We start from the raw sequence: 24,997 nt of genomic DNA, 5'->3' as shown, positions 1-24,997 counted from the left end.
CTAACACTATATTTAATTTAAAAACAATGTAAACACAACGAGGTACAGATACCAATGGACATTTCTCACAGCTGTGCAAAAAACCATGGACCTTCTCCTGCAAACAAACATTTGGGGACCCAGAGCTTCCTTTCAGTGCTGGTCCCACCGAGTCCAACTGCAGAGTCCCTGCTGCCCTGTGCAGGGAAGGGGTCCTGTGACCCTCACATTGTCCACCAGACACCTGTAAATTGCCTCAGGTTTCAAGCTCCTCCATTTCATTTCTTTAGACGTGAGAAAGTGAAAAAGCTTTGGAAAAGTCTTACATTAATACACCTTCAAAACTATCAGAGGTTTTCTATTTCAAGGTAAATCTAATTATAAAATATTGGACTGCTTTTAAATTAGGCAAATAGTATTTGCACTGCTTTTCATAAAAAAGCAACTATATTCCTTTGCTGTTAAGATACTTGGTACACCTCCAGTCACTTTTCCCTTTATTTTACAGAAAGTAAGAGGCAGAGCTGTAGTAATTTTGTTGGTGCAATTGCCCGTGGAGTTCTGGAACAGCCCGAGGATTTTTTTTCGTGATGACACTGAACTGAGTTCAACCCTTTCCACAAGTCTTTCTTCCAGTTTGTTTTATTCTGCTTCTTCACTCTTCTCAGAACCACCTCCAGCTGAATTATCTGCCTCATACTTTTTGTCAAGAACATCTTCAAAGGATTTCCCATTCGAGTCATACATTTTGCTTGTAGACCCCATATATGTTCGGATGCGAGCTCCTGGCTGGTATAACTGCATGGCTGGGCGATCCTAGGAGGAAGGAGAGGTGGTTAACACTCTGAGAGAGCTCCGTGGGATACATGGGTGGGATTTTAAAGTGATGAGAGCTTGTGGAAAAAGGAGATTTTGTGTTAAATGACTTGACATTTTTGTAAGACCCAAGAAAAAAAAAAAGGGGTGTAATGAAAACTGACCGAGTTTTTAGTGTCTGTACCGTTTGTAACACTATTCTTGGGAGCCAAGCATTTTGAATAAATGAAGGAAGCAGTAGAGCTTAAACACACTATGCTACATTTGATGTGAACAAGGAAAAATAGTGCAAACAATTATGAAACACGGTATTACACATAAAACTCTGAAAAATGTTGCTGATGTTACTACCTTCACTAACATTAACTGGAAGAACAATTGCCTGTGCACTTCAACTCTACAGATAAATGTCAAATATTAAATATAAATATAAAAAAATAAACCAAAGAACAGTTTCACAGGTAACAACTAGAAAATTATCCTCTTCTGAACTTCACCAATTGATGTGTGCACTGATACTCCAAGTCATGAATTATTACCACAGTTTAGACACAGAATACACATTTTAATTATACATATCCAATGAACATTGCACAGTTACTGCTCTGCTTCATCGTGCCTTTCATAATGAGCAAAGGAATTCACTCACTGAAAAAAACAAAGTAAGTTCAGTTTGAGCATGCTCAGACTCACACACATCAATTTGATCACTGAAAATAGAAGATGAAGCCAGTTTACATGGAAAAGACACCTCAGATTTGCTAAAGGAGATGTTCCATAGCTCTTGAGAGAACTTCTTCAGTAGTAAACCAGACTGTTTAGAAACTTTGGTTAAGAAGTCTTTTCCTAGCAAGAGTATTTTACTCTCACAAATACCAGCTTTTAATGTTAAATTGCCAAATTGCCTTCATAATTTGAAGTTATTCTGGTCCTTTCATTCTTTTTTTTTTTTCATATATTCACAATATTAATTTTCTGATTTTTTTTTTTTTTTTTTTTTTTTTTTTGCCTTTTTGTTCCACTTTTTTTCTCTGTCTCTTTAGACCAGGTATCAAGATTCACTATTTAGCCATACAACAGCATTCTAATTAGTGCATTGTGGTGTGGTAGGAACTGAGTAACACATCTTTCTACATCACAATCAGCTTCATAAACCTAGATCCTCTGACAAATAATGCCCATCATAAAAGTTTATGATAAAGGACCCAAATCGTTTTTTTTATCACAGACTCTGCCTGAAAGCTCACACAACTGTTACTTACACTGAAAATTTCCCATTTTCAAATTTATTCTTAAAAACTTCAGAAAAAAGCTTGGTCTCTATGTAAAAACTTGTGCTAGCATTGGTAATGCTATAGATAAGTTGGAAAACTCTAAGCTAACTTCTATTTACATGATAAATATTCTTAAAAGTGACCACACTGCCCAATCTTTACTGATACTGCTTGTTTTGTTTAGGGAACAAATACAGCACCCCAAGTGTGGACTAATCCAGAGACTCAGGGACCCCACAAGTGCGATGTGATGGAAATAAAAAGGAGGTGGCTTCTAAAGATTTGACAAAAGACTCCCAAGGCCCACCTTCCAGTTCCAAGGTTGCAGGTAATTCACCAAATTTCAAGAGTAGCAGGGCAAGCAGGAGGAAAACTGTTTTCCCCAGCTTCCCATTCCCAAACCTGCCACTTTTCCAAGCGACCTACAGCTGGAGCTGTTGGGGGAAGTGGAAAGTGGCTTATAGAATCATAGAATCATAGAATTAGCTGGGTTGGAAGGGACCTCAGAGATCATCAAGTCCAACCCTTGATCCACTACCGCTGCAGTTACCAGACCATGGCACTGAGTGCCACATCCAGTCTCTTTTTAAATATCTCCAGGGATGGAGAATCCACCATTTCCCTGGGCAGCCCATTCCAATGTCTGATCACCCTCTCCGTAAAAAAATTCTTTCTGATATCCAGCCTAAATCTCCCCTGGCACAACTTAAGACTGTGTCCTCTTGTCTTGTTGAAAGTCATCTGGGAAATGTGCACATGCAGATAAATCTCACTCACACTGCTAACCATAAGGAAGAAGGACACACCAGGCTTTCTGTGTCTGCACAAAAGAAACTTACTTGACACGCAGAGCGAGTCCATCTGGACCTGCTCCATGCACACTCTGTGCAGACTCAACCTGTGTGTGACCAATTTACTCCTTGGCAGCCTTAGATCAGTCGTTTGCTTTGAAAGAACAGCTTCATGTGCAGAATAAATTTCTACACAAAACAGCGTTTCAGTCATCTTTTGTGATCAGAAAGGAGAGAGAATGAGGGTGACAAGGAGAACCACCTCCTGAAAAAAACCCTGGCACATCCATGAAATCAGTCTGAGAAAAATGATGCCCATGTCTCTGGAAGACAATAAGGGATGGCTCTGCTACACCCTGCTACAGGCCCCACTTGCACTGGTTTTGCACCTGCTCTTTCCCTGACAATGACCGTGAGGATAATTTGTCCTCACCAAAGGACAGACTTTTTGTTCTGGCAGGTTTACAATAAAGAAAAATTTGCACATTCACACCCTCTAAATGCAATGGTCTCTGAATTAGATATTAAGTCCTCATAGTTTCTTTGCTGAGCAATGCGTGGCCAATCCATTCTATAGTTACTTTATGAGCTGGTAATAGAAATACATTTTTAAAAGACTAGCATGCCACATGTTTTAAATTTCATTGCAGATATATATAACAAGTATAACAATTTTTAACAGACATAAAATGCAAGGCTTCCAAGAATAGTATTCTAAAAGTGCTAAGGTTGAAAGGAAGAGAGAGTGTCTTATATATATTGTAAATATGAACAAGCAGAGACCTGTGACCTTAACTTATTTTATCTACTGTTGCCCTCTGATAACAATAAAAAGAAGTCTGGGTTTTACTGACGATGAAACAAAGAATTGCTTTTTTTTTTTTTTAAAAAGCATCTTTATGCTGAGTTTGCAAAAGCAAAAACCTGTGACCTTGAAGCATATTTAACTAATGAAAGATTATCCTAAATTAATAAAAGAACCTTATTTCTTATGCGCTCCTTTTTGGATGCCATGTCATCACACTTGTCCTCTTTACCCAGTTTGTCTACTGCCTCCACAGTGAAGCTGTAGTTGTAGTTCCCTTTCTTTCCTCTGTCTTGGTTGTATCCTTTCCCCCATTTCAGCTCTTCTTCATTCCTTCTCACAAACTTGTCAAACTCATAGTGAGCTCTATGCTTTCTGCCATCATCCAATCGATACCTTTGTCTTTCAGGCTCTTTTTCTCGAAATCTTCTCTCCATCTCTCTTTGCTCTTTGTCACTATCATTTTGTGACCTACGAAAATGTATAAAAAGAAAGAAAATCCAAACAATTAAAGATAAATAAGAAGTTGCTGAAGGATATAAGACAAAGCCTTCCCTCAACACTGTTTAGATCAATTGTACGGCAAGGCTCTTTTCTTCTCACTAAAAGTGGTTATGGTCAATTTTCATCCATGTACACTCAGCTCTTGATTATATATTCAGTTTAAAATAGCAGACAAATCTTTGCTAGCAAAATCAGACTTTTGTGCAACTGTTGCAGAAGGCTTGGTTTCCAGTTTTTCTCTCTCTTTTCAATCCCATAAATAGTTCCCCAGTACTTTTCACATAACATTTTGCTGCCTGTCTGATACAGTTCTCAACTTATTCACTTATTCACTTCATTGCTCCTGTTCAGCAAGAGGGTGCTTCTCCCATACAGCCAGACTGCAAATAATGGAGAAAGATTACAGAATAGATTGAGCTTTAAAAGAAGCAAATACAGGCAGTTTCTTTTTATGAATTTTATATGGGTAAATACTTAAAATTGAAACAGAAAAGCTGCTTTTGATAGTCTGCTCACATCTTGAGAATCAGCAAACAGAATCGGAGAGGATGGAGATTTTCTTATGGTGTAGTGATCAAATGGTGACACACTTCTCAGGTAAAATGGCTTCGTATCAATAATAGGGTACCTTTTTATAGAACTTTCCCTTTTAAAAAAATAATAGCACTGTGAAAGCTGTCAGCCTCTGCCATGAACTTGGGTGTTGGTGGGGCTGCCAAGACTGAGGGGCTATGGCAGGAAGAGCTGGAGGTCAGTGACAAAACCTCAATGACCTCAATGAGCGATTCACCATTTCCCAAGACTGTGCTTGTGTCAGCATAGCACAGTGTGCAAGTGGAAGCAATATCCCAGCTGTCACAGGTAGCTGAATCAAGCACAATTACAGAGGTACTGTACCTGTAGCAGAGATACATCTATCTATAGTAGCAGAGATACGTATATCTATAATATACTATGTTAGCACTCAAGGGGTATGTGTCTGGAAGTTGGTTTGCTTCACATACAATATGTTATTCCAGACACTAACTTCAAACCCTGGCAATGCTCAGAGCATGACCTTCCAAGAAAACAGAAAGATGCATCTCAAATTGTTGCCTGGTACCTGTCTCTTCCACTGCCTGTTCCTGTGGGTGAGGAAGGAATGGATGTGCCTGGAGGCAGGCAGGTGACAGGATACAAACTGCAGTTCAAGGGTGGTTAATTCTAAAATTCTGTCACAGCAACCAGGCAGGCAAGAGGAGAGATGATGGAGTAAGCAATTACACAGAACAGGTGGAAGAGAAAGTTACACAGCCAGAGAAAGCAGGAACGAATGGAATTAAAGGGAATGGAAGCATATGGCTGTTTGGTACAGTTTCAAATCTGTATGTGATTTTGATACACCCACAAACTTAGTGAGGTTTTAATTTGTGGTAGAAATCTATTGCTACTGAGCCTTTAACATGGTTTCAAACAGGCAACTCAGTCTCCTCAGTGTCAAGTGGGAATTTAGAGTCTATTACTGATTTTTGAGTAAGTGACATATAGAAGTTACAACTTACAATTCTTGATCCAGCTGAAATAGCTCCTCACTTGCTACCTAATCCCACCCACTAATAAACATGATGAATTGAGTACTTGAAAAGACAAGGTAATGCTTACTGTACCTGTACAGCCCAAAGGACTGTGTTGTATACCTGGAAAATCTACATACAGGACTTACTAAACTTACAGGATCAATGGTAAAGATGTTATGTGGCACCACCAAAAGCTTAATACATAAAAAGCCTAATTATTAAACAACTGATTTGTCCCTGCAGATTTTCTTCCCTTTATTGAAGACCACCCACAAGGGTTGCTGAATATTTTCAATTTCCATTAGAGATTAGGAATTGGAAGATGTCAGCATTTTTTAGGACATATTAAACATATTGAAACACCGAGCCCATGTCTGAAATCCCCTGAGACAGGGACAAAAAAAGACTAACAATGTATGTAGCATATTATTGGTGAACAATTTCTTCAACTAGAAAATCCAGTAGTTTTACTTGCCAGTGTTCAAAGTGTCTTTATTTTGCTATGTGCCATTAGGAGAACATTGGCAGCTCCTGTGTACTTTTCATAAAAATCAAGAACCTAAATAGACAGGAGAAAAATGAAACTATTCCAAATAAGCAGGTAGCTTGTAAGACTCCCAGAGAACAATCCAGCCCCCCCTCTAATACTGTGTATATAATAACATAGGTCAATTATTTAAATGCTCAAGCTTGTCCTTACATACCAGTTGCACATATATATGTCATCTCAGATTGAGGTCTTTCACTTTGCAAAGTACTTTTAGAGCTTGTCTGAAGAACTCTACTGAAGAACCAAGTATTCTTTACCTATATTATATAGGTAATAGGCATATTATTCTTAGTTATCTACCTTACATATCTTATGGGTGAATCCTGCTTGTGATGGGACACATGTGCAAATACCAAGAAAGAGCCAGCTGCTGAAAACATTTAAACATTTATAAGACATTTCCAGGCTATAGTAGTTATAGAAGTGGGCTGCACCTCTTGTTCCTACCATTAAATGTGCATCCTAAAAGGGAGACAGCCCTTGGCACAGATCTGTCATAAGCATAAGTTCACACCATAACTATTCTGCCACTCTCTTATTTGCCAAACACATTTACTTGTTTATTGCAGCAAAAATGAAGCAAGTGTGATGGAAGAGTCTGACATCTGAGGCAATTTAGTCTGACATCAGAAATGGAAGGAGGGCCTTACCTGAACTTTTGATGGGAATCAGATGAAATAACAATGAAACTCAATGACTTTTCATGAAGAAATCCTACTAATCAGGGATTTCAAAATATTTCACAAATAAAAAATTGCATCTATTAGTACAACCATCAGGTCAGTAAGCTGTTACTAGACGTTTTTTACAAAAAAGGACAGTGAGAGATTTGTTCTTACACAGAATGAAATCCTTGTTCCTTGCTGACCCAGCCAATGCACCACTTGTATCACATTTCAGCCTTCAAATGCAAACACTTAAAATCTAATTTGAAGCCTAAAAAATAAATTCTACTTACTTTTCCTTATGTTCTTTTACTGAACCCTCCAGTGATTTGGATCTTATACTCCCAGATCCAGGTGATTTATCCCATTTGCTTTCTTCTGTGTCAGCTTCTTCAACTTTTTCTTTGTGCTTTTCACTGGCCAGCTCATCTCCTTTTTCAGGCTTCTTAAGAAGCTAAGAAATATTTTTTTACACTATGATGTGTAATTACTCTCCTCCATTGTAACAGACATTTTAACAAAATGTTAAAAATATATCAAAAGCTTATTAAGAAAGAAGATATTTAAATGCTAGGCATATATTTTCCAAAATGTAAAATTTAAAAAGTTATTTAAAGAGGGCAATTTAATTTTGCTAAGGAGTGGCAGTCATTAGCAGGCATCCAACTGCACACTTTTAAATATGTTGGGAACACTGGAGACAACACTTACCTACTCCTATCTCCTAAGTTTTTTATATATAAAAGGTATTATAATGTTCCATGATTTTTTAGAAATCGTATAACAGAGCTCAGTGTTATTGCCAATAAAATAAAAAGCAGCACTTCTAAGACAAAAGGAGCAAGATTAATATTTCACTCCATGAGAAATTAGATATAAAACGTGTTACGTATGAACTACTTTGGCCAGACCAACATTAGAAGTAGGTGTTAAGTGTAAATACACCTTGGCAGAAAAACAGATGGGAAAAAAAATTATCTTATTAGCAGAAAAGGTCACATTGCATTCTCACCTTGGAGATTAAGATTTCCAAGAAGTCTTCCTTTCACAAGAAATAACCCACAGGGGGCTCAAGCACTATCTAGCATTAATAATCCTTATAGAAAGACCAACTGTATCAAACTATTTCTCTGACATTTCAAGAATATGCAGGATATCTCATCAGTCTTTCCCTTCCAACAGTTTTTCTGAAATGAGCACAACTTATAATTCCCCAATATTTAAAACTCTGTAATGTTTCTCTCAGGTAATATTTTCCTTTTCTTTAGGAGGCAGAACTGGCTTTCAAGGTCACATTACCACAGATGTCATAAATACTGGGTTGTCCTGGTTTTGGAGAACCAGTTTTGAGTAATAGAATAATTCCCTTTTCTTCTGAAGTTTTGGTATGTTTTTCATCATACCTAAATATGAAAAATCTGTAATTCAGCTTCAGAACTTACTAGTTTTTACATCAAGGTGAAGGCAACTGTTGTCCAGGAAAAAAAAAAAGAAAGAAGGGAGAAGCACAGAGCTCTGTGGCTTCTGGAGTGCTCTTGCATTAAGCTACAGTCTCTTACACCAATTTTCCCATTCAAATCATCCTACAAAACCTTTCCAATACTTCTAAAAACTGTAGTTTAGGTTAATAGTTTTAATCCATGTCATTTTATATAAATAAGGTTTTAAATGTCTAGACATATCACAAAATACACCCACCTAACTGAAGTAATTAATATCACATCTATTCAGATTGTCATAAAGCAGCATAGCATGAAATCAGCAACTTTGCTGTAACTTGGTTAAAGCACACTATTAAAATAAATCCATTCTGAGCACAAACACAAAAAAAATCTCAGCACATATGGCTAGATGAAGATTACATGACAGACAGTGTGAAAGCCACATTTGCAATAATCTTCTGACATGTTAGCACAGAACAATTTAGTTCTGTCAGGCTGTGTCAGCACAGATTGTGGCCGTGTTGTATAAAGGCATCTGAGTTACCTGCCATGACTGTATCAGCACATCATTGTAACTAAGGGAATTAGTCACACTTTTCAACAACAGTACTTAAGTCAAAACCCTACATTTTTTTCCCTTTCCAGGAAAAATTGGCTTGGTATTTCCCCACCCTACTCCTAGTACACTGCATAAATACCATAAATGAGACACCAGAGGAACTTCTCGATAACTTAAGCAGAAAACTAGGTTGGGTTTTGTTGGTTTGCTGTTTTTTGGTTGGGTTTTTCTTTTTTCATTAAGGTACCTTGATCCTTATTTCTTTTTCAGAAATCTTCTTTTGCTTCTCCACTTCTTTTCTCTTACGTCTCTCCTCTTCTCTGCGCTTCCTTTTCTCTTCCTCCCGCAGCCGTTTCTTCTCCAGTTCTCGCCGCCTTCGTTCTTCTCTTTTTTCTTCTCGTATTCTCTGAAGAGTTCAAAACGATTGATTGTAAATTGCCCAACAGGAAAACCACGTGAAACATAAATATTGAACTTCAGGCAAAAGTCTGAACGTACCTGCTTTTCTAATTTTCTATTTTTAATATATTCCAAAAGGGGTGTTGTTCTTCTAGCTAAAACACAAAAAATTTGTGATATAGTGTTCAACTCCTAAAATATGTACTCATTTCTCTACTTCAGTACTAACTGCTTTTTTCTAGCTTTACTTAAAAGGGAGCTATATAATCAATAAACCTATTTATTGTATATATAGTTTGAAGTCATTCCCATCATTCCACTTTAGAAACACTTTGGATTTTTTTTGCTGTTAGGGTAAAAAGCAACAGAAATATGTTGCACGATTATTTAAGGTTTAATTAAAAATCATATCTGTTAATTTCAAAGAATGGCTTTTTTCTTCTGCTCATCAAATGGTTCTTTACCAAAAGAGAAAGAAATCTGTTCAGAATCTATTACTACATTTTAATTTAGTACATCAAAACCTAGCTATAATGTTGTCCATATTTAGCCCACATTACTGCAATCTCATATAGCACTTTTCAATCCCAGAGTCCGGAGCATATCATGAAGGCAACATTTCCATTCTCATACAACATTTCCATCTAACAACCATTTAGCATTCACCTGTCCATGGGAAAATAGGATGAGTTAAGAGGTTTGTGCCAAGTTACACAGCAAAGTATCAGCAGATTCAGTAAAACTCTGGCTTCCCAAATAACAAATAAAATGCCTCATCTGTTCCTACGTTACAGAGCTGTCTCCACTCTCCAAAATCCAGCCTTAGCCACCTGCGTGAATACTATCATCCCCAAATACTATAAAAAATTGCAGAACATCATCAAATTCTGTATCATGCAGAGCATTCATGACTGTCAGCATTGAATTCAAACTTGAATTCATGTACTTGCAGCTATGAGCAAGTTTTGTCAGTCTGAGATGCCCCAGGATGGAGTCAAAGAACACGTTTATTACTGGAAATTGCTCTATCGTTGTTTATAGGACTCTTCCTCAAACCAGAAGAAAAATTTGCTATTAAAATGCATGACAGGATTTGTAAGGCAAGTAAGGAGGAAAAAAGGAAGAAATAATAAAAAAAAAAAAAATTTAAGGAAATTTTAAGTGGTGTAGCCAAAATGCAGACACATTTCATATCCAAAAACATCTGAATGTTTTTTTTCTTGAAACAGTGGGGCAATCCAGGGGCAACCCAATCACTAAAGGTAAAACCTTGTTACATAGTTGTGAATGGAAAGGCTTGACAGGATGCAACATTTATTTTTTATCAAATATCTGCAGTGAAAAGGAAAAACAACAAAAAAATGTTGATTTGATATCTACCTCCCCCTATCCCCAGATTCCTCCCCTCTCACTTGCTTCTAATTTTTGTCAAATTTTAGGCCCCCATCATCCTTCTACCAGTCTCCCAGATGTGGAACTCTGCCTCTCCTACTCTTATAAGTCTCCCTGTTTCAGTACTGTGTACCTCTGGGCACTTTAACACACCAAGACTGAAAAAAAAATTGTAACTGGAGGATCTGGGGAGAGGATAACCTGTGCTGGGCATCCAGAATTTGAGCCTAGTCATGATAAATACTGTGATGCAACAGGTTTCATCAGAAATTATAAATTGAAGTTCAAGGGAGACAGGTAGTATGATGAGTAGTATCAAAAAAGCAGGGAAAAAAAGAATGTCAAACCTAAATCTTGTCCATCTTATTTAAGGGCCTTACTTCAAACAAAAATCTAAGAGGCTTTTCTTAAACGTTCTTCAAAAGAAAATAAATTACAAAATGAAGGCCTGTGTCAACAATAACCTTTATATTTTGTCTTGCTCTCTACAAATAAGCCAGAAGAATGAGCTTACCTTCATCTTGTTACAGAGAAACTGTATTTTATCTCACTCTCACACTGAAACTGATGAGCTAAAGCATCTGTCTGGATGCACAAAACATGTTGGTTTGCAGTAACTACCTGGAGAAATGCTGAGAATGTGAGGCCCAATGCTGCCAACAAAGTCCTGGGGGTGTCTTTAACTGACTTAGTGGGAGTAACACCTTTGAAGTTGGACATACAACTAAACCCTTATATAATTTGGTTGAAAACATTATATCCACTGCAGTAATCTTTGTTTTCCTCTTAAAAGCAATGGGCACAGTTTTGAGTATCAGAAAAAAATAAAGCAACTAAATTGATTTCCCCGTGATTTAAAATAAGCAAAATATTAAAACTCCTAATATGAAGCTGCCCTCAGCCAACAGTCACTCAGAAATCTGTGACTCAAGAATAATAATTTTAATTTATAGACTATTTTTAAGTTAATAAATTTTTCTTGAAATTGTAAACTTTGTGTAAAGTTCTCAGAAAATCTTGACTGCTTTTACTCTGCTGTCAAATACTAGGGAGGATTAGGGGTAAATAATGACTGCTGGGGAACTTGCCTATCTAGAAAAACAACAAACAGGTTTTATTAATAGACTTATCTAAACTTCCATACTTCTAACATTTCCATTTCCTTTAAACTGTTCATATTTTCAATCAACTAATAATACTAATCAACCAATAATACTAATTTAACAAGTGATTGAATCAGAGGAAATGGCCTCAAGTTGTGCCAGGGGAGGTTTAGATTGGACATTGCACAAAAATTTCTTTAATGAAATTGTGTCAGGCACAGGCTGCACAGAAAAGTGGTGGAGTCACCATCCCTGCAGGTATTCAAAAGATGTTTAGATGTGGTGCTTAGGGACATGGTTCAGTGGTGGAATTGGCAGTGCTAGGTAATGGTTGGACTCAATGATCTTAAAGGTCTTTTCCAACCTAAATGATTCTACAATTCTGATTCTAATCAAAAGAGGTGGCTACTTCTACACTGTAAAAAAATGGCAAAGGTAATATTTTTTTTTCCTAATTGCTTGTTATACCTAAGGAAAGACAAAGTGTTCTACATTTTGTCAGCTGGAGATACAGCTCATCAATATTCCATGTCATTCTGAAAGCTGCATACTGGAACTGAAGAGTTCAGTGTTGATCTTACTGAAGATTCCCCCCAAGACTGTGAAAGTCATGCTGCATGCATACAGAGAACAAGCTGTGGCCTTATTTTCATATTTTTTTCAGAATCTTGACCATGAAAACAGAGATGAGTTTATGTTTCTCAATAAAAGCAGCTCATATAATAGATTAAGTATTCAGCTATTTTATCTTTTAAAAATAAATCTTCCACCTTTTAATACATCTCTAACTATTCAGAAGTATTTAGGACCTATTTCTGAAGCCACTGTGCATGCAAAACTTCCAGTGTCACAAGTTGGTTTAGTAACAAAAAAATTTAACTGCAATAACAATCTCTGTTAGACTGAACATGTCAGCTATTGCAAGTAATATAAAAAAAGATATAAAAATATTTAATACTCTCAATAATAAGAAAAAACAAGAAAACAGACCAATGAGTTCCCTTGTTTTGGCCTCAATCTCTCCCAAAAGAATCTCAGGATTGGCACAGATTTTCTCTTCATCAGCACAATAACTCTCTAAAAATTTCCTATATTCTGGATCTGCGAAGAAAAATGTTTGCATTATGTTAATATTTTGAAATGTATGGCAGAAATGGAATCTATTTTCCACTGTGACACCAAGAAAACATGTTTACCATCTTCAATGCTCCCTGCTTTGGCATCCTTCTTCTTCAGCTTCTTCTTTGAAATCTTCTGGAATGGGGCAAATTCAACCACTGCAGGATACTCCAAACCTTAAAAGAGATCAATGCTTAATTTTTAGAAGGGAGAGGAACATTCTTTATATTCAAGCAAGATTTTCAAAACTTGAAACTCGTGTTGGGAAGTTTTACTTGAAATCAAATATGAATGTTGATACATTCCACAACCCCATCCTCAACTTCTAATGAAAAATTACACATAGGAGTATTTTAGATTCAATGCAAAATATATTTATATTTTATTATATATATAAAAATTAAATGTTTTTTTTAATAAGCTAAAAGAGACTTTAAAAATGAAGAAGACTATGATTTTACAGTAAATCCTTGCATTATGATTTATAATTCCCTTTCATTCTTCAAGGATATTGATTAGAAAAATTTACTTAAAATCTCAGCCTGACAAGAGAATAAACACTACTGGGGAATTACTCTGAAATAGTAGAGTTGCTTCTGTAAAGTGTTTTTGCCAAAAAGCTTAGTAAATATGTTAATGCTAGATACTGTGCAGTAATAAAACATACTAACTTCTTCCAGAACCAAAACTGAAACAGTCAGCCTGTAGAATTGTGTGATACTTTTATTTTTTTCTGTTTATGACGAACTATGGAACTCCTTGCCAGTGTTTATTTTCACGGGTTCTTTGTTTTGAATTCTGCTTTAAATACTGGATTCTTCTTTGGACTGGAGCCAGCTTTTGAATTTTGCCTGGCTTCCACTTGCAGCAGGTTTAAGATTACACATTGCTCAAGTCCACTGAAAACCTTGCTTAAGTCTGGTAGAACATTTGTTAACCTCACTGATCCTGGTAATCCTTGTTTTGGTTTTAGCCTCATAAATGCAATGCCACCACAAGCCTTTCGATCAAAATTTCAGCTGGTTATTTGCACAGTTGTGCCAAACTGGACAGCTGTGTCCAAGCTCAGTTTTGCAACACAAAAAAATATTCTGGCTTTGGTCCACCCTAGCACTGAAGAACATTCTTAATTTAGACAAAGTGAAGTCTTGGAAGAATTATAAAGCTGGTTTCTTTCCAGTTTTTTCATTGAAAACATCCAGAGTTTGAAATCTGGGAAGCACACCCTGTGAGTAATGTGTTGTTCTCCATCTCTAGGAAAATCCACCCAAATCTGATTAAATTAGAGGCCTATAAAGTATCTCAGGTGGGAAATGCTGAAGAAGGATTTGTTAGTGTGGCAGACAGCTTCTTCAGAGATCAGCTCTTCAGTAAGAGCAGACATGACTTCTTTTCACAGGACCTCTGCAACATGGACTACAGAGAATAGGCTATGTCTATATGAGAAACCCACAATTCTGTTTTATAAAACCCATGAAATATTTTACAGAAGCTATGAGTGAATGAGGCAAAAAACTGCTAGAAGGAAAAGCACCATTTCTTGGCTAAGGTAGTTACATGCAACTGCAGCAGATGTGGATTTATCCATACCTACATTACAGAGCTTTTCTTTGCCATTAGGCAAACCCCTGCACACTGAACATTTTAAAGATGGCAACCAATTTTGTCCCTCTTTTTCTTGGAACTCAGTATGTCTGCAAATGCTCTAAGAAGTGAAAAAGAGAAAGATCCTGACAGGATTAACTCCTGTAAGGAGAGGAGAGCAGGCCAAGCTGTTTGTGTGAATTTACTTTATGTAGAATTAAAACTTGTAATATATGTTAATGAATTTGTATTCATAACCAGTAAAATTCAGGGTTAAACTGAGAAAGGACTGAACAAAGCAGCTGAGGGGTGTCATTTTCCACTAGAACAATGTAACCAAACACAAGGCCAGAATGGGATTAACTTCTGTCTCGAAGATAATTAAAAGTGTAGGTCTTGTTCTTAAAACAAGACACGGCCAAGGCCACTTAGGCGCCAGCTGGGCACCAAAGAATGTGAACATCTGCACAAGAAGAACATAAAGATGCCACCACCAACAGGTAAGAAGAAAGTTATGGATAGGGTCTGATACCGCCTTGTAACAATATAATGAAGTCAGCAAGAATTGAGTATGTAACAATGTTGTAACCTCCCCTTTTACTGTATAAATACCCCAACCCTTTCCCTTAACCCTCAGAACTCTTTGTCCAGCGAGAGCTGGGAGTTCCCTGGATCCACAAAAAAATACCTTTGCTGTTTAAAGGCTTAAAACTCTGCCTCTAAACGGTTTTATTAGGCCTTTTTGGGCTTCAGAAGCCAAACCGTACATGTCTCAAATTGGGCAAGACAAGTTTTTGTCTTGCTTTTTCAAAATGGGAATGGGTGGCATAACTTTATGTCATAGAAACACACTGAAGATGTAAAAATTCATGCTTGTAATGTGTTCAGGTCTGTTATGATGAACTGTGAAGCTTTAATGAGATAATTTTCTTAATAGGATCTTGACTGTGTATTGCTGAAGGTACAGAACGCAGATATAGCATGCACGTAGACAAATGAGACTGCATAGATAAATATATTTTGCACTTAATTATATTTTTAAGTGCTAGATTTGAATATGTTTTATATAATTAACTATATTGAGAAAAAAACCCTGGTGTAATTAGCAAAAAGAAAATAAATTAATGTTCTAAAAATGGTATATGTATACATACACATTTAGTATCTTATAAATAGTCCAACCTTTATTATCAATGAAGACATAGCCATCAAAGCGATCTCTAAAGAGAAGGATGTCCTCAGGATTTCTAAAGTTAATGTATGCTCTTGAGTAGAGATGAGGATAAAGGCTGCAACAACAAGTAATTTTATCTTCTGTTATTTACTGTTCTTTTCAGGACTAGAAAAAAATGAATCACACTGCAATTCTTACCTTCTTTGAAAAACAGCTACCTTAAACATGCATATTGAAATCTTTACATACATATATATCTAATTATATATACAATAAAAAGTAACTGAATAACTGAGGGTAGTTACTAAGCTATCACTGTACTGAAAGAGATTTCCACATTTAAGAAAGATTAAATAACAATGGGCAAGATAATCCAATGAATTAGATACAAATAAATTCCACCTGACATACATGTGTACAAATATACAATGTCTAATAGTGAAGAACAATTACTGTGAAAAGCCAAAACATTTCTAGCAAACAGAAGAACAGGTACTTACCTAAATAAATCTGATTCTTTAAGAATTTATTGGCACAGATCCCATTCCAAGGGTAAATGCTTAATGCTCCCAATAAAAACCTCAGGCTTGGCACACCACCAACCACAATGAAACTGAGGAATTTAATGAAGTACCACCCACAAGTGGTGCCAGACAAGTTATGGTGAGTCCTGGTATGTACATGCTTTAAACCCCTGCAACTGTGATATAAAATAGCTGGGTTTAAATGGCCTTCAGTGATGGCTGTGCATCACAACAGATTTTGACACATACCTGAATACAATCCCATAACTTTAAATTACTTTACATTTAATTTTAAAATTTAATAATTTATCAATAATTTAAATATTTTAATTAATAATATTAATAATTTAAAATTTTAATAAAATTAATTTTTAAATAATTTTAAATTACTATTGCCATACATGGCAAAACTGACCACCAGCAGCAGTGGTCAATTAACACACAGAGTTACAACTGTATTTCAGCCCCATAGCTATTTTGGAATTGGATTTCACCATCGGTGAGAAAGAGCAAAAATATGGGCTTATCATAGGATGCACAGGCAGCAGAAGCTATCTTGAAGGTGGCTGTGAGTGACAATAAAGGAGCAAAAGCAGGAGAAACAAAGCTTCGTCCTCATCCATTTCACAGCAGAAAAAGATGAATGTAACACTTTCCATAACTACATAGTTTCAAAATATATTTTTAAAAGGCCGACAAGTGTATGTAAAGGAGGGGAATTTATTGTGCAATCTTTAGCTCTGCTGGGAGAAATGTCTCTCTGCTGCTTAATGGCTGGAACAGTGAAGAAGTCTGATCGCTGGTGGCTCCCAGGAAGAAGTAAACTTCCTTCTCTGTCATGCTAACAGGACTATCCTTATGTTTTGTATTCTTTGATGTTTAAATTAAATGAGGCCTGATATTAGAAAGTGCTATGATTATACACCTGAAGTACTGAAGATTCACAAGGAAAAAAAAAAATCTTGAGGGAGCATCTTCAGTTTCTGTAAAATACTAAAACTTTCTGTAGATCAAGGACTGGCACTCAGGTAAGCGTCCTAGTCACTACAACACTTTTCTTTGTCTCAGTGTACAGCAAACAGCCTCATCACATAGCTAATTGTTTTTTTTTCTGCAGTAACTTAGAACCTTATGGTTGGGCACATAACCATCATGAAACGGCTGAAAATACAAAGCCTTATCCCTTCCTTTTTTTCCTTTAGCTTCTACACCAATGCCATCTGTTTGATCTGCTTTGGCAACACACACTTCCTGGCACACAGTATTTTTTTACATTTTCACCTTAGACTTCTCAGAGTGAGATTTTTTAAATCAGAGGAACATTATATCTAATTATTAAGCATTTATTACAGTAAGAAAAAACTGAGTATGAAATGTATAGACGAGACTCCATAAAGCAGTGTCAGAAATTACCCTGAAAATAAGGGATCCCATGTTGTTGCTAGACATTATTAACATACTCAAGAACTCCATTCACATCATCAGAAACATACAGAAATGTAAGAGCATGCTCGTGCACAGCAGGATAATAGCGTGCACAGCAGCACAATAAAATTAGATTATCCATTATTGTTGTTATGCATCAGAAGACTGATGACTGATGACTGGCAGAAGACTGTAGAAACACAGCTATGACAACCCATAACAATTACAGGTTTCTTCCTTAAAAGAACCACTTCTACACACAAAGAGTTGGTTCTTATCCGGGAAACGTATGAGCAAGTCAGTTCAGGAAGGAGATTGAGGTCCTGGAGCGGGTCCAAAGGAGGGCAACCAGGCTGGTGAAGGGACTCGAGCACAGATCCTATGAGGAGAGGCTGAGGGAGCTGGGGCTGTTCAGCCTGGAGAAGAGGAGGCTCAGAGGAGACCTCATCACTCTCTACAACTCCCTGAAAGGAGGGGGTAGCCGGGGGGGGTTTGTCTCTTTTCCCAGGCAACTCTCAGCAAGACAAGAGGGCACGGTCTCAAGTTGTGCCAGGGGAGGTTTAGGTTGGACATTAGAAAGAATTTCTTTACGGAGAGGGTGATCAGACATTGGAATGGGCTGCCCAGGGAAGTGGTGGATTCTCCATCCCTGGAGATATTTAAAAAGAGACTGGATGTGGCACTCAGTGCCATGGTCTGGTAACTGCAGCGGTAGTGGATCAAGGGTTGGACTTGATGATCTCTGAGGTCCCTTCCAACCCAGCCAATTCTGTGATTCTATATCAGAGTGCTTACTGTATATATGTTTGATTGCTGAGCGTTACACAGACCTGTCTTAGGCTTTTACCCAACAAAGTGTGCAGTGTCCCTAAAAAAAATCATTAATTTCACTCTCTAAATGGGAGGCTAACTGAATGTAGCAAACTGAAAATGCTTAGCACTGCCCTGCATATGAAATTCTGTCTCAGACACCTGACTTCAAACTCCAACCACCTGCTGTAACCCACCAGCATGACAGTGCACCAAAAACCACACAGGGCTTCACAGGGCCACAGCAACTCTGTGGTTAATACCCACTCCTAGGAAGAAACAGTGCTGCTCTATTTTCATACTTTATATTCAGAAGTTGTTGGATAAAATACAGCTTTGGCTCTTCAGATTTTCTTTCTAGCCAAGTCCCACAGAATGGCCACTAGACTGTGTGCCTCCTCCTTTTTTCAAATATCTACCAGCACAGATTTCATTTGGGATTCGAAATTCAGTTTGGGGTGCCATGGTTAGTTTTATAATCAGACAGCTGCTTCTATTTCACCATATGTTTGCTGTCTAGCATGCTGCTTTCCATACATATCAGGTTTTGGGCAGATGCACTGCACACTATGTTGTCAACTCTGGATATCACTTAGAGTAAACTCTATGAAAATAACCCAGATGACTTTGACTGTACTAATTTCTTCTGTTTCTTTGGTTTATGCTTTTGATGGTATTCAACCTTTTAGGTTGTATGTATAGTACCCATCCCACCATGTCATTAAACCCCTACTTTTATAGTCATTTTAGTAACAAACACATTATAATAGTTTACTTCTACAAACTGTCCTTTAAACACAACTGTGTAAAAAGACTGGTATACAGGAAACCAAACAGCAACACATAAGCTATAGAATTAGACAACACATCTTAGTAAAAATGCCAGCTTATCAATCATAGTGCATAAACATACATACTTACATGTATATAAATTTAAATATATAGATCAGGCTTTGAGCAACCTGGTTTAGTGGGAGGTGTCCCTGTCCAATCAGGGGGAGTGGAACTAGATGATCTTTTTAGGTCCCTTCCAACCCAAACCATTCTATGATTCTGTATTTCTATGATCTCTACATATAGATTCTGGAGCATTACACAAACTTCATCCATTCACGTATCACATAATTTCTGATTAAATTGATAATCTATCACCTAAACTGCCATGGCAAGCTAAAATATACTTGGCTTTCATCCTCTTGTCCCTTGCCTTCTGCCAAGCACAATTTGCCTGGTAGTGGAGGACCAGAAAGACTACACAACTGCAATGACAGATTGTCACTCTTTCCATTCCCAACATGGTAGTGGTGGTTCTGGTGAAGTTCTGGGTGCATTCCACCATCCTGGGATGTTAATGCTATTTGCCTACAATAATCCTGAGCAAAATGTTGGGAAGCAGTTATGAAGGGTAAAGGAGTGCTGTTTGCAAGAAAACTAATCACTGTGATATATGACATGGCATAATCTATTTGTCTGTCTTTCACTTTAGCAAAGCTCCTGTTCAGACCTCTTCACTTTTAAAACCTCACAACCCAACACACAGCAGTCAGTGCCAGTCCTGAGGGATGACCAAAATCCATGAAAGTCTGAGCTCAATCACTTAAACTCAAGTTTTGGAAGACTCAGAAACACTTACACACAGGCAAAAAAAAAAAAAAAAAAAAGAATATATGGAAAAAAGTAGTTAATATTTGGAGCATCAGAACAAGACAGATGTCAGGAAGGCAGAATCTTTATTATCAGCAATAGACAGCATGTCAATACAACACACATCCCTGAAACCACAGAAAGTGTTTTGTTTGGATGTCAGTGTACAAGAGAGAATAAATATAATGCATTGAATCAGATGAATCTGAAAAAAAAATGAATGAAACACAATGCAAAAGTCACTTTCTGAAATTATTTTACTGAAATGGATTTAACTACAAAAGTGTTATACATTAACATGACATCAAATGATATTTTATAGAGCTTTATAGATTGCCTATAATAACAGGATATTGTGAAATGAAAAATAAGTTTTAGACTGCAAAAACAGTGGAAGTGGAGTTGATAATGTCAGTCTCAACAAAATCATATAGGTAGGAGTGCAACTGTTCATTTTGTCCTCTAGGGGGAGATTTACCTTGGAAATAAAAATGTAGAAACAGCTACAGCTAAACTCCTCCAGTCCTTCCTCCAACAGCAACCAGTAGAGTATGCTCAGATAAAGTTTATTACAAAGGGGAAACTACACACTGACAGTTCACTTAGTACATAATTTCTGCTACTCACAGCCTAGGGACTTTTGAACACAGAACGTGTATCCTTAACAGGTTTTCTCAGCTTCATTTCTAGCATCAATTTCTAACATGGAATTCTATGGTTTAACAGAGTGGTGGTGCATGAAAAAGAAGTCTCTATTCCACAGCTGAAGAACCTCCATGAGATCTCAAAGTTTTGTTACCTAGAGGTATACAGCATGGGGTTAAACTGAGACATTACAACTCTCAAGGCAAATATATCTGCTTCTGCATCAAAACACTGGTATGCCTCTTTCTCTTTCCAACAAACAGATCCTCCTCACTGGGTTGCTTCACCAAATAATTATGGTTAGGTAACATGAAATTTGCTTTTTATCTTCCCATGTATTTATGACTGAATTCTCTGGGTTGGCTGCCACAGTACACATGGTGCAGGATGTAAAAAAAAAGGGAATTGGTGAAAGACAGAGGGCATTGTAAGAAGAACAATTGTCAGCACCTTCTCTTTTGTAAGACAGCTGACGCCCCAAATTCTTACACAGCAGTTGTTCTGGAGAATTAAAATTGTGAATTTTAAACTGGTTTCTAGCATTTGTGCAGCTAAATGCTATGGATGACAGAGACACTTTTTGGATACTTTTTGGTCCGCCTTTGATATTTTGCCCTTATCAAATAAACATCTGGGAGAGGAGCCTTACAGAGACCCATTTGGAAGTACAAATGACAAGTTCAGAACAGAAATGTAAATAACTACACAGACTTTCAATCAGGCTAAATACTCCTCTTTCCTGAGCTCACATCCTTTGTGCTTCTAACAGAAAAGCTGAAGCACTTACTATTTCATTGCTGTGTGTGTATGTGTGACTACCCAAGTCAAGCAACTGCTATGAAGTTTCACTAAACAAACATTTGTTTCTTTCTGCTGGTGAAACTGACTGAGAGTACCTACACAGTCAGAGTTAACCATCTATTAACACAGTGGTGGTTAAGAAGTGGCAGTGTCCTTCCAGGACAGGAATGAGACTGTTCCAAGTGCAGGCTGCCACAAACAAGTCTCTATGAAGAAAAGGTTCTGGGTGGGGTCACCCCTAACTTTAAGAGTAGCTCTGCAATAAACACCCATCAGGTTGGAAGGGACCCCAAAGATCATCTGCTCCAACCCTTCTAAAATTACTGTTTATGCAAGATGTCCCAGCACCCTATAGAGCTCAGACTTAAAACTTTCCAAAGTGGGAGAATCCACCACTTCCCCTGGGAGACCACTGGGATGTCTGACAGTCCTCAATATTTGTACTTAAGTTCTCCAGTACACATGCAGATGTAGCATATAGAGTGTTTTGCTTATTTTAGTCGTCAGGTTCTTTCTCTTCTGGAAAGGGTTTTTTTCAAAAGGGAGTAGTATTGCAGCACTGCCACACTGAGTACATTATATAAACATATAAGCAAATCCGATTTATTTTAAATCAACCACTATTTCTTTTTTTTCTTGTTATGAGCAAGACAAAAATTAATAAAATTGAATTATTTGAAAAACTATGAAATAAATACAAAAAGATGCAAGCAAACAAAGAAACTAAACTCCAACAGCACTCATGAAAAAATTTGTGTGATATTTGCCCTCTTTCTCACAGCCGATAGTTTGTTGCATTTTACCAAAGAAAGTCAGAAGAAACATCAGGGTTTCAAGTACAATCATGTCTCATTCACAGACAAAAACTATGTGTCTTTAAATCACTAGAGTAAAATCAGAGGGCAGGAATGCATTGTCTTTGCATATGTATCCTGCTTTCCACAACTATTTTATATAATGAAACAAAAAGGGCTTGGTGGAAAAAATGTCATTTGGTACATCAAAAACAACTTAGTTAGGTTTTAAGTACCTGAAAACCTGCACAAAGCTCATCCTCACCTGGGATCAGCAGTGCAAAACTCAAAATAATCATGAGCAGGTAGAGGATGTAGCTGTTCCTCCAGTTGCTCCTTAGTTAGACAAGGAGGAAGTCGTCGAATAACTACCTGCACATATAGAAGAAAATTAAGATTTATTTTTGATTTAAATATTGTAGGAAGAGACTGAACAAATAATACTACTCCTCTTTAAAAGCTCTTCCTCAAATTGGGAACTTTAATTGTGAGGATCCTAGAGATTTACCTTCTTGGGCTTCCTGACAGATGGAACATTTTCCCTGTCTCAGTTTCTGCTAACATTGTATAATCATAGGGTGACTGAAATATTCTGGTGAAGTGCTTGAGAACCACTGCAATTTAGCCAGCAGCAAGAGATATTAACCAAAGCCAAAACCCCAGAAATTGACTACACAAAAATTTTTGAAGTATCTCTTTTTAAGCTAACTTTAAAGTCTCTTATTACAACAGTGTCTTAGAGTATTAGGGTAATGTGTCCAAGTGCTGGCAATGGAGGGCTGCAGGGGAAGAAGCAGCCAGGGGCTGCCCTGTGCTGGGCACAGCTGCCTCTGACAGATCCAGCATAGGGCACAGCTGAACTCCTCAGCCACGATGATGGCACCTCAGGGAAAACTTATTTAAGAAAGGGCAGAAAAGGCTGCACAGCAGTGAGGGGGGAAAAGTGAAAAAGTGTGGGAAACAGCTGTGTGGACACTCAAGTGAGAGATAAAGGAGGGAAAGAAGTGCTCCAAGCCTCAGAGCAGATATTCCCCTGGTGAAGACTGTAGTAAACCAGGCTGTACCCCACTGTGGAGCAGATAGGGCTATGGGGGACCCCATGCCACAGCAGGTGGAAGTGCCCTAAAGGGAGATGCAGCCTGTGCAGAACAGATTTTATGTCAGGACTTGCAGCCAGGGAGGAGGTTTATCCTGTAGGACTGCATCCCACTGAGAAGATCCATGCTGCAGCAGTTCATGAACAACTGCAGTGTGTGGGAGAGATCCCCAGCATGCATCTCATGAAGGACTGTATCCCCTGGGAGGGACCCACAGTGAAGCAGGGGAAGAGTGTGAGGAGGAAGGGGCAGTAGAGAGGAGCTGTCTGCAACCCCCATTCCTTACCCTCCTCCACTGCTTGGGCACAGGGGAGCTGAAGGCTGTGACGGATGAGGGGAGAGTGAGAAGGTGTTTTAGTTTTAATCTTTGTTTCTTCACCATTTTACTTTTTTTTTAATTAGCAAGAAAGCATATTAATTTCATCCAAGCTCGGTATGTTTTGCCTGTGATGGCAACTTGGAAGTGATCTCCCTGTCTTTACCATGATTTTTTTTCATCCTATTTTGTCCCCCTGTCACGATGAAGACAGAGAAGAACTGCTGGCGAGGGTTCTGGCAGGCACCCAAAGCCAACCCACCACACTCAGGTAAACTGGCTGACAGCAGAGGCCAGGAAAACATAGAAATACCTTTGGGACAGAACGATGCCAGCACACAAAACATTAAAATGGCCATCAAGCTTCAGATATCCCATTTCCTGCCAACACCTGAATTTAAATGAACCTGACTTAAGCTAGCGTTTTCCAGTGCTCCGGTTTTCCAATTTATAAAACGGTAACAACCCGAATTTCACGGTATTCTACATAAAAGTATTCTTCGAGAAGCGCTCGAATAAAGCCAGGGCGAGAGAAGTGCCCTTGCCCTCAGAGGAGCCGCTTGGCCACATCGAGAGCCCATCTTCATTTCTGAAGAACGAAAAGGTGAGAAAAGGAACACCACCGCGCAGCGCTGCTGCTGCTGCTGCTGGGGTGCTCCAAACACGAGTGAATAAAACACCTTCATTCTGCAGATCAAGAAACACCGGAGTCAGCACCAGAGCCTCCCGAAACCCGACTCGACTCTTCTCGGACACCTGCGCCACGCTCCTCCCTCCCATCCCGACATCTCCCACCTCACACGCTCCTCCTCGCCCCATCCCAAGGGGGTCACTTCCCCATCCCACCTCACCCCCCTCAGCGCCTCAAGAGTCAGCCCCGATGCGGACACCCCCAAACCCGCCTCTCCTCCTCATTCCCCCTCCCCACCTCTCCCCTCCGTTCCCCCGCGCCCTCTCACTTTGCTCAGAGCCGTTTTTTTCTCATCTCGCTGTTTAACCGGCGCCGGGTGAAGCGGCGGAGGCAGTAGCGGGTTCGGCGGGGGGTTCGGAGGAGCCTCCAGATCGCGGCGCGGCGATTCCCGCCGCATCGGGGTGTCCATGGGACACTTATCGCGGCCGCCGCCCCGCATCAATCCCGCCGCTGCCGCCCCCCCAACACGCACCGAGCCGCCCCCGCCGCCGCCCGCGGGAGGGAGGCGGAAACCTCGCGAGAACTGGACGCCTGGCTG

At 38.4% G+C, this 24,997-nt stretch overlaps 1 protein-coding gene across 1 annotated transcript; it reads right to left on the bottom strand.

Annotated features, from left to right (window-relative positions):
- Positions 1 to 446: 446 nt before the first annotated feature.
- UPF3A (UPF3A regulator of nonsense mediated mRNA decay) lies at positions 447 to 24,997 on the bottom strand. The gene is made up of 10 exons (XM_071744279.1): positions 24,728 to 24,997; positions 22,621 to 22,727; positions 15,721 to 15,827; positions 13,032 to 13,130; positions 12,826 to 12,936; positions 9,440 to 9,495; positions 9,189 to 9,347; positions 7,234 to 7,394; positions 3,842 to 4,136; positions 447 to 795 (listed from the first exon to the last, which is right to left on the bottom strand). The coding sequence occupies exons 1-10, from the start codon at positions 24,896 to 24,898 to the stop codon at positions 622 to 624; spliced, it is 1,440 nt and encodes a 479-aa protein (XP_071600380.1). The 5' UTR covers positions 24,899 to 24,997; the 3' UTR covers positions 447 to 621.

This window comes from Heliangelus exortis, chromosome 1, assembly GCF_036169615.1.
Source record: "Heliangelus exortis chromosome 1, bHelExo1.hap1, whole genome shotgun sequence".
NCBI classification, from domain to species: domain Eukaryota; kingdom Metazoa; phylum Chordata; class Aves; order Apodiformes; family Trochilidae; genus Heliangelus; species Heliangelus exortis.
The sequence above is the reverse complement of the archived record's forward strand: the minus strand, read 5'-3'. Positions and strand labels throughout refer to the sequence as shown.

Bases quoted from the DNA above. Each gene is read 5' to 3' on its own strand.
- UPF3A (XM_071744279.1), bottom strand. From the start codon at position 24,898: ATGCGGGGCGGCGGCCGCGATAAGTGTCCCATGGACACCCCGATGCGG. The intron at 7,395-9,188 runs GTACCTTAATGA...AATATTTCTTAG, and splicing joins AAAAAGAAATAAGGATCAAG to CTTCTTAAGAAGCCTGAAAA. The intron at 4,137-7,233 runs GTAAGTAGAATT...ACATTTTCGTAG, and splicing joins GTAAAAGAACATAAGGAAAA to GTCACAAAATGATAGTGACA.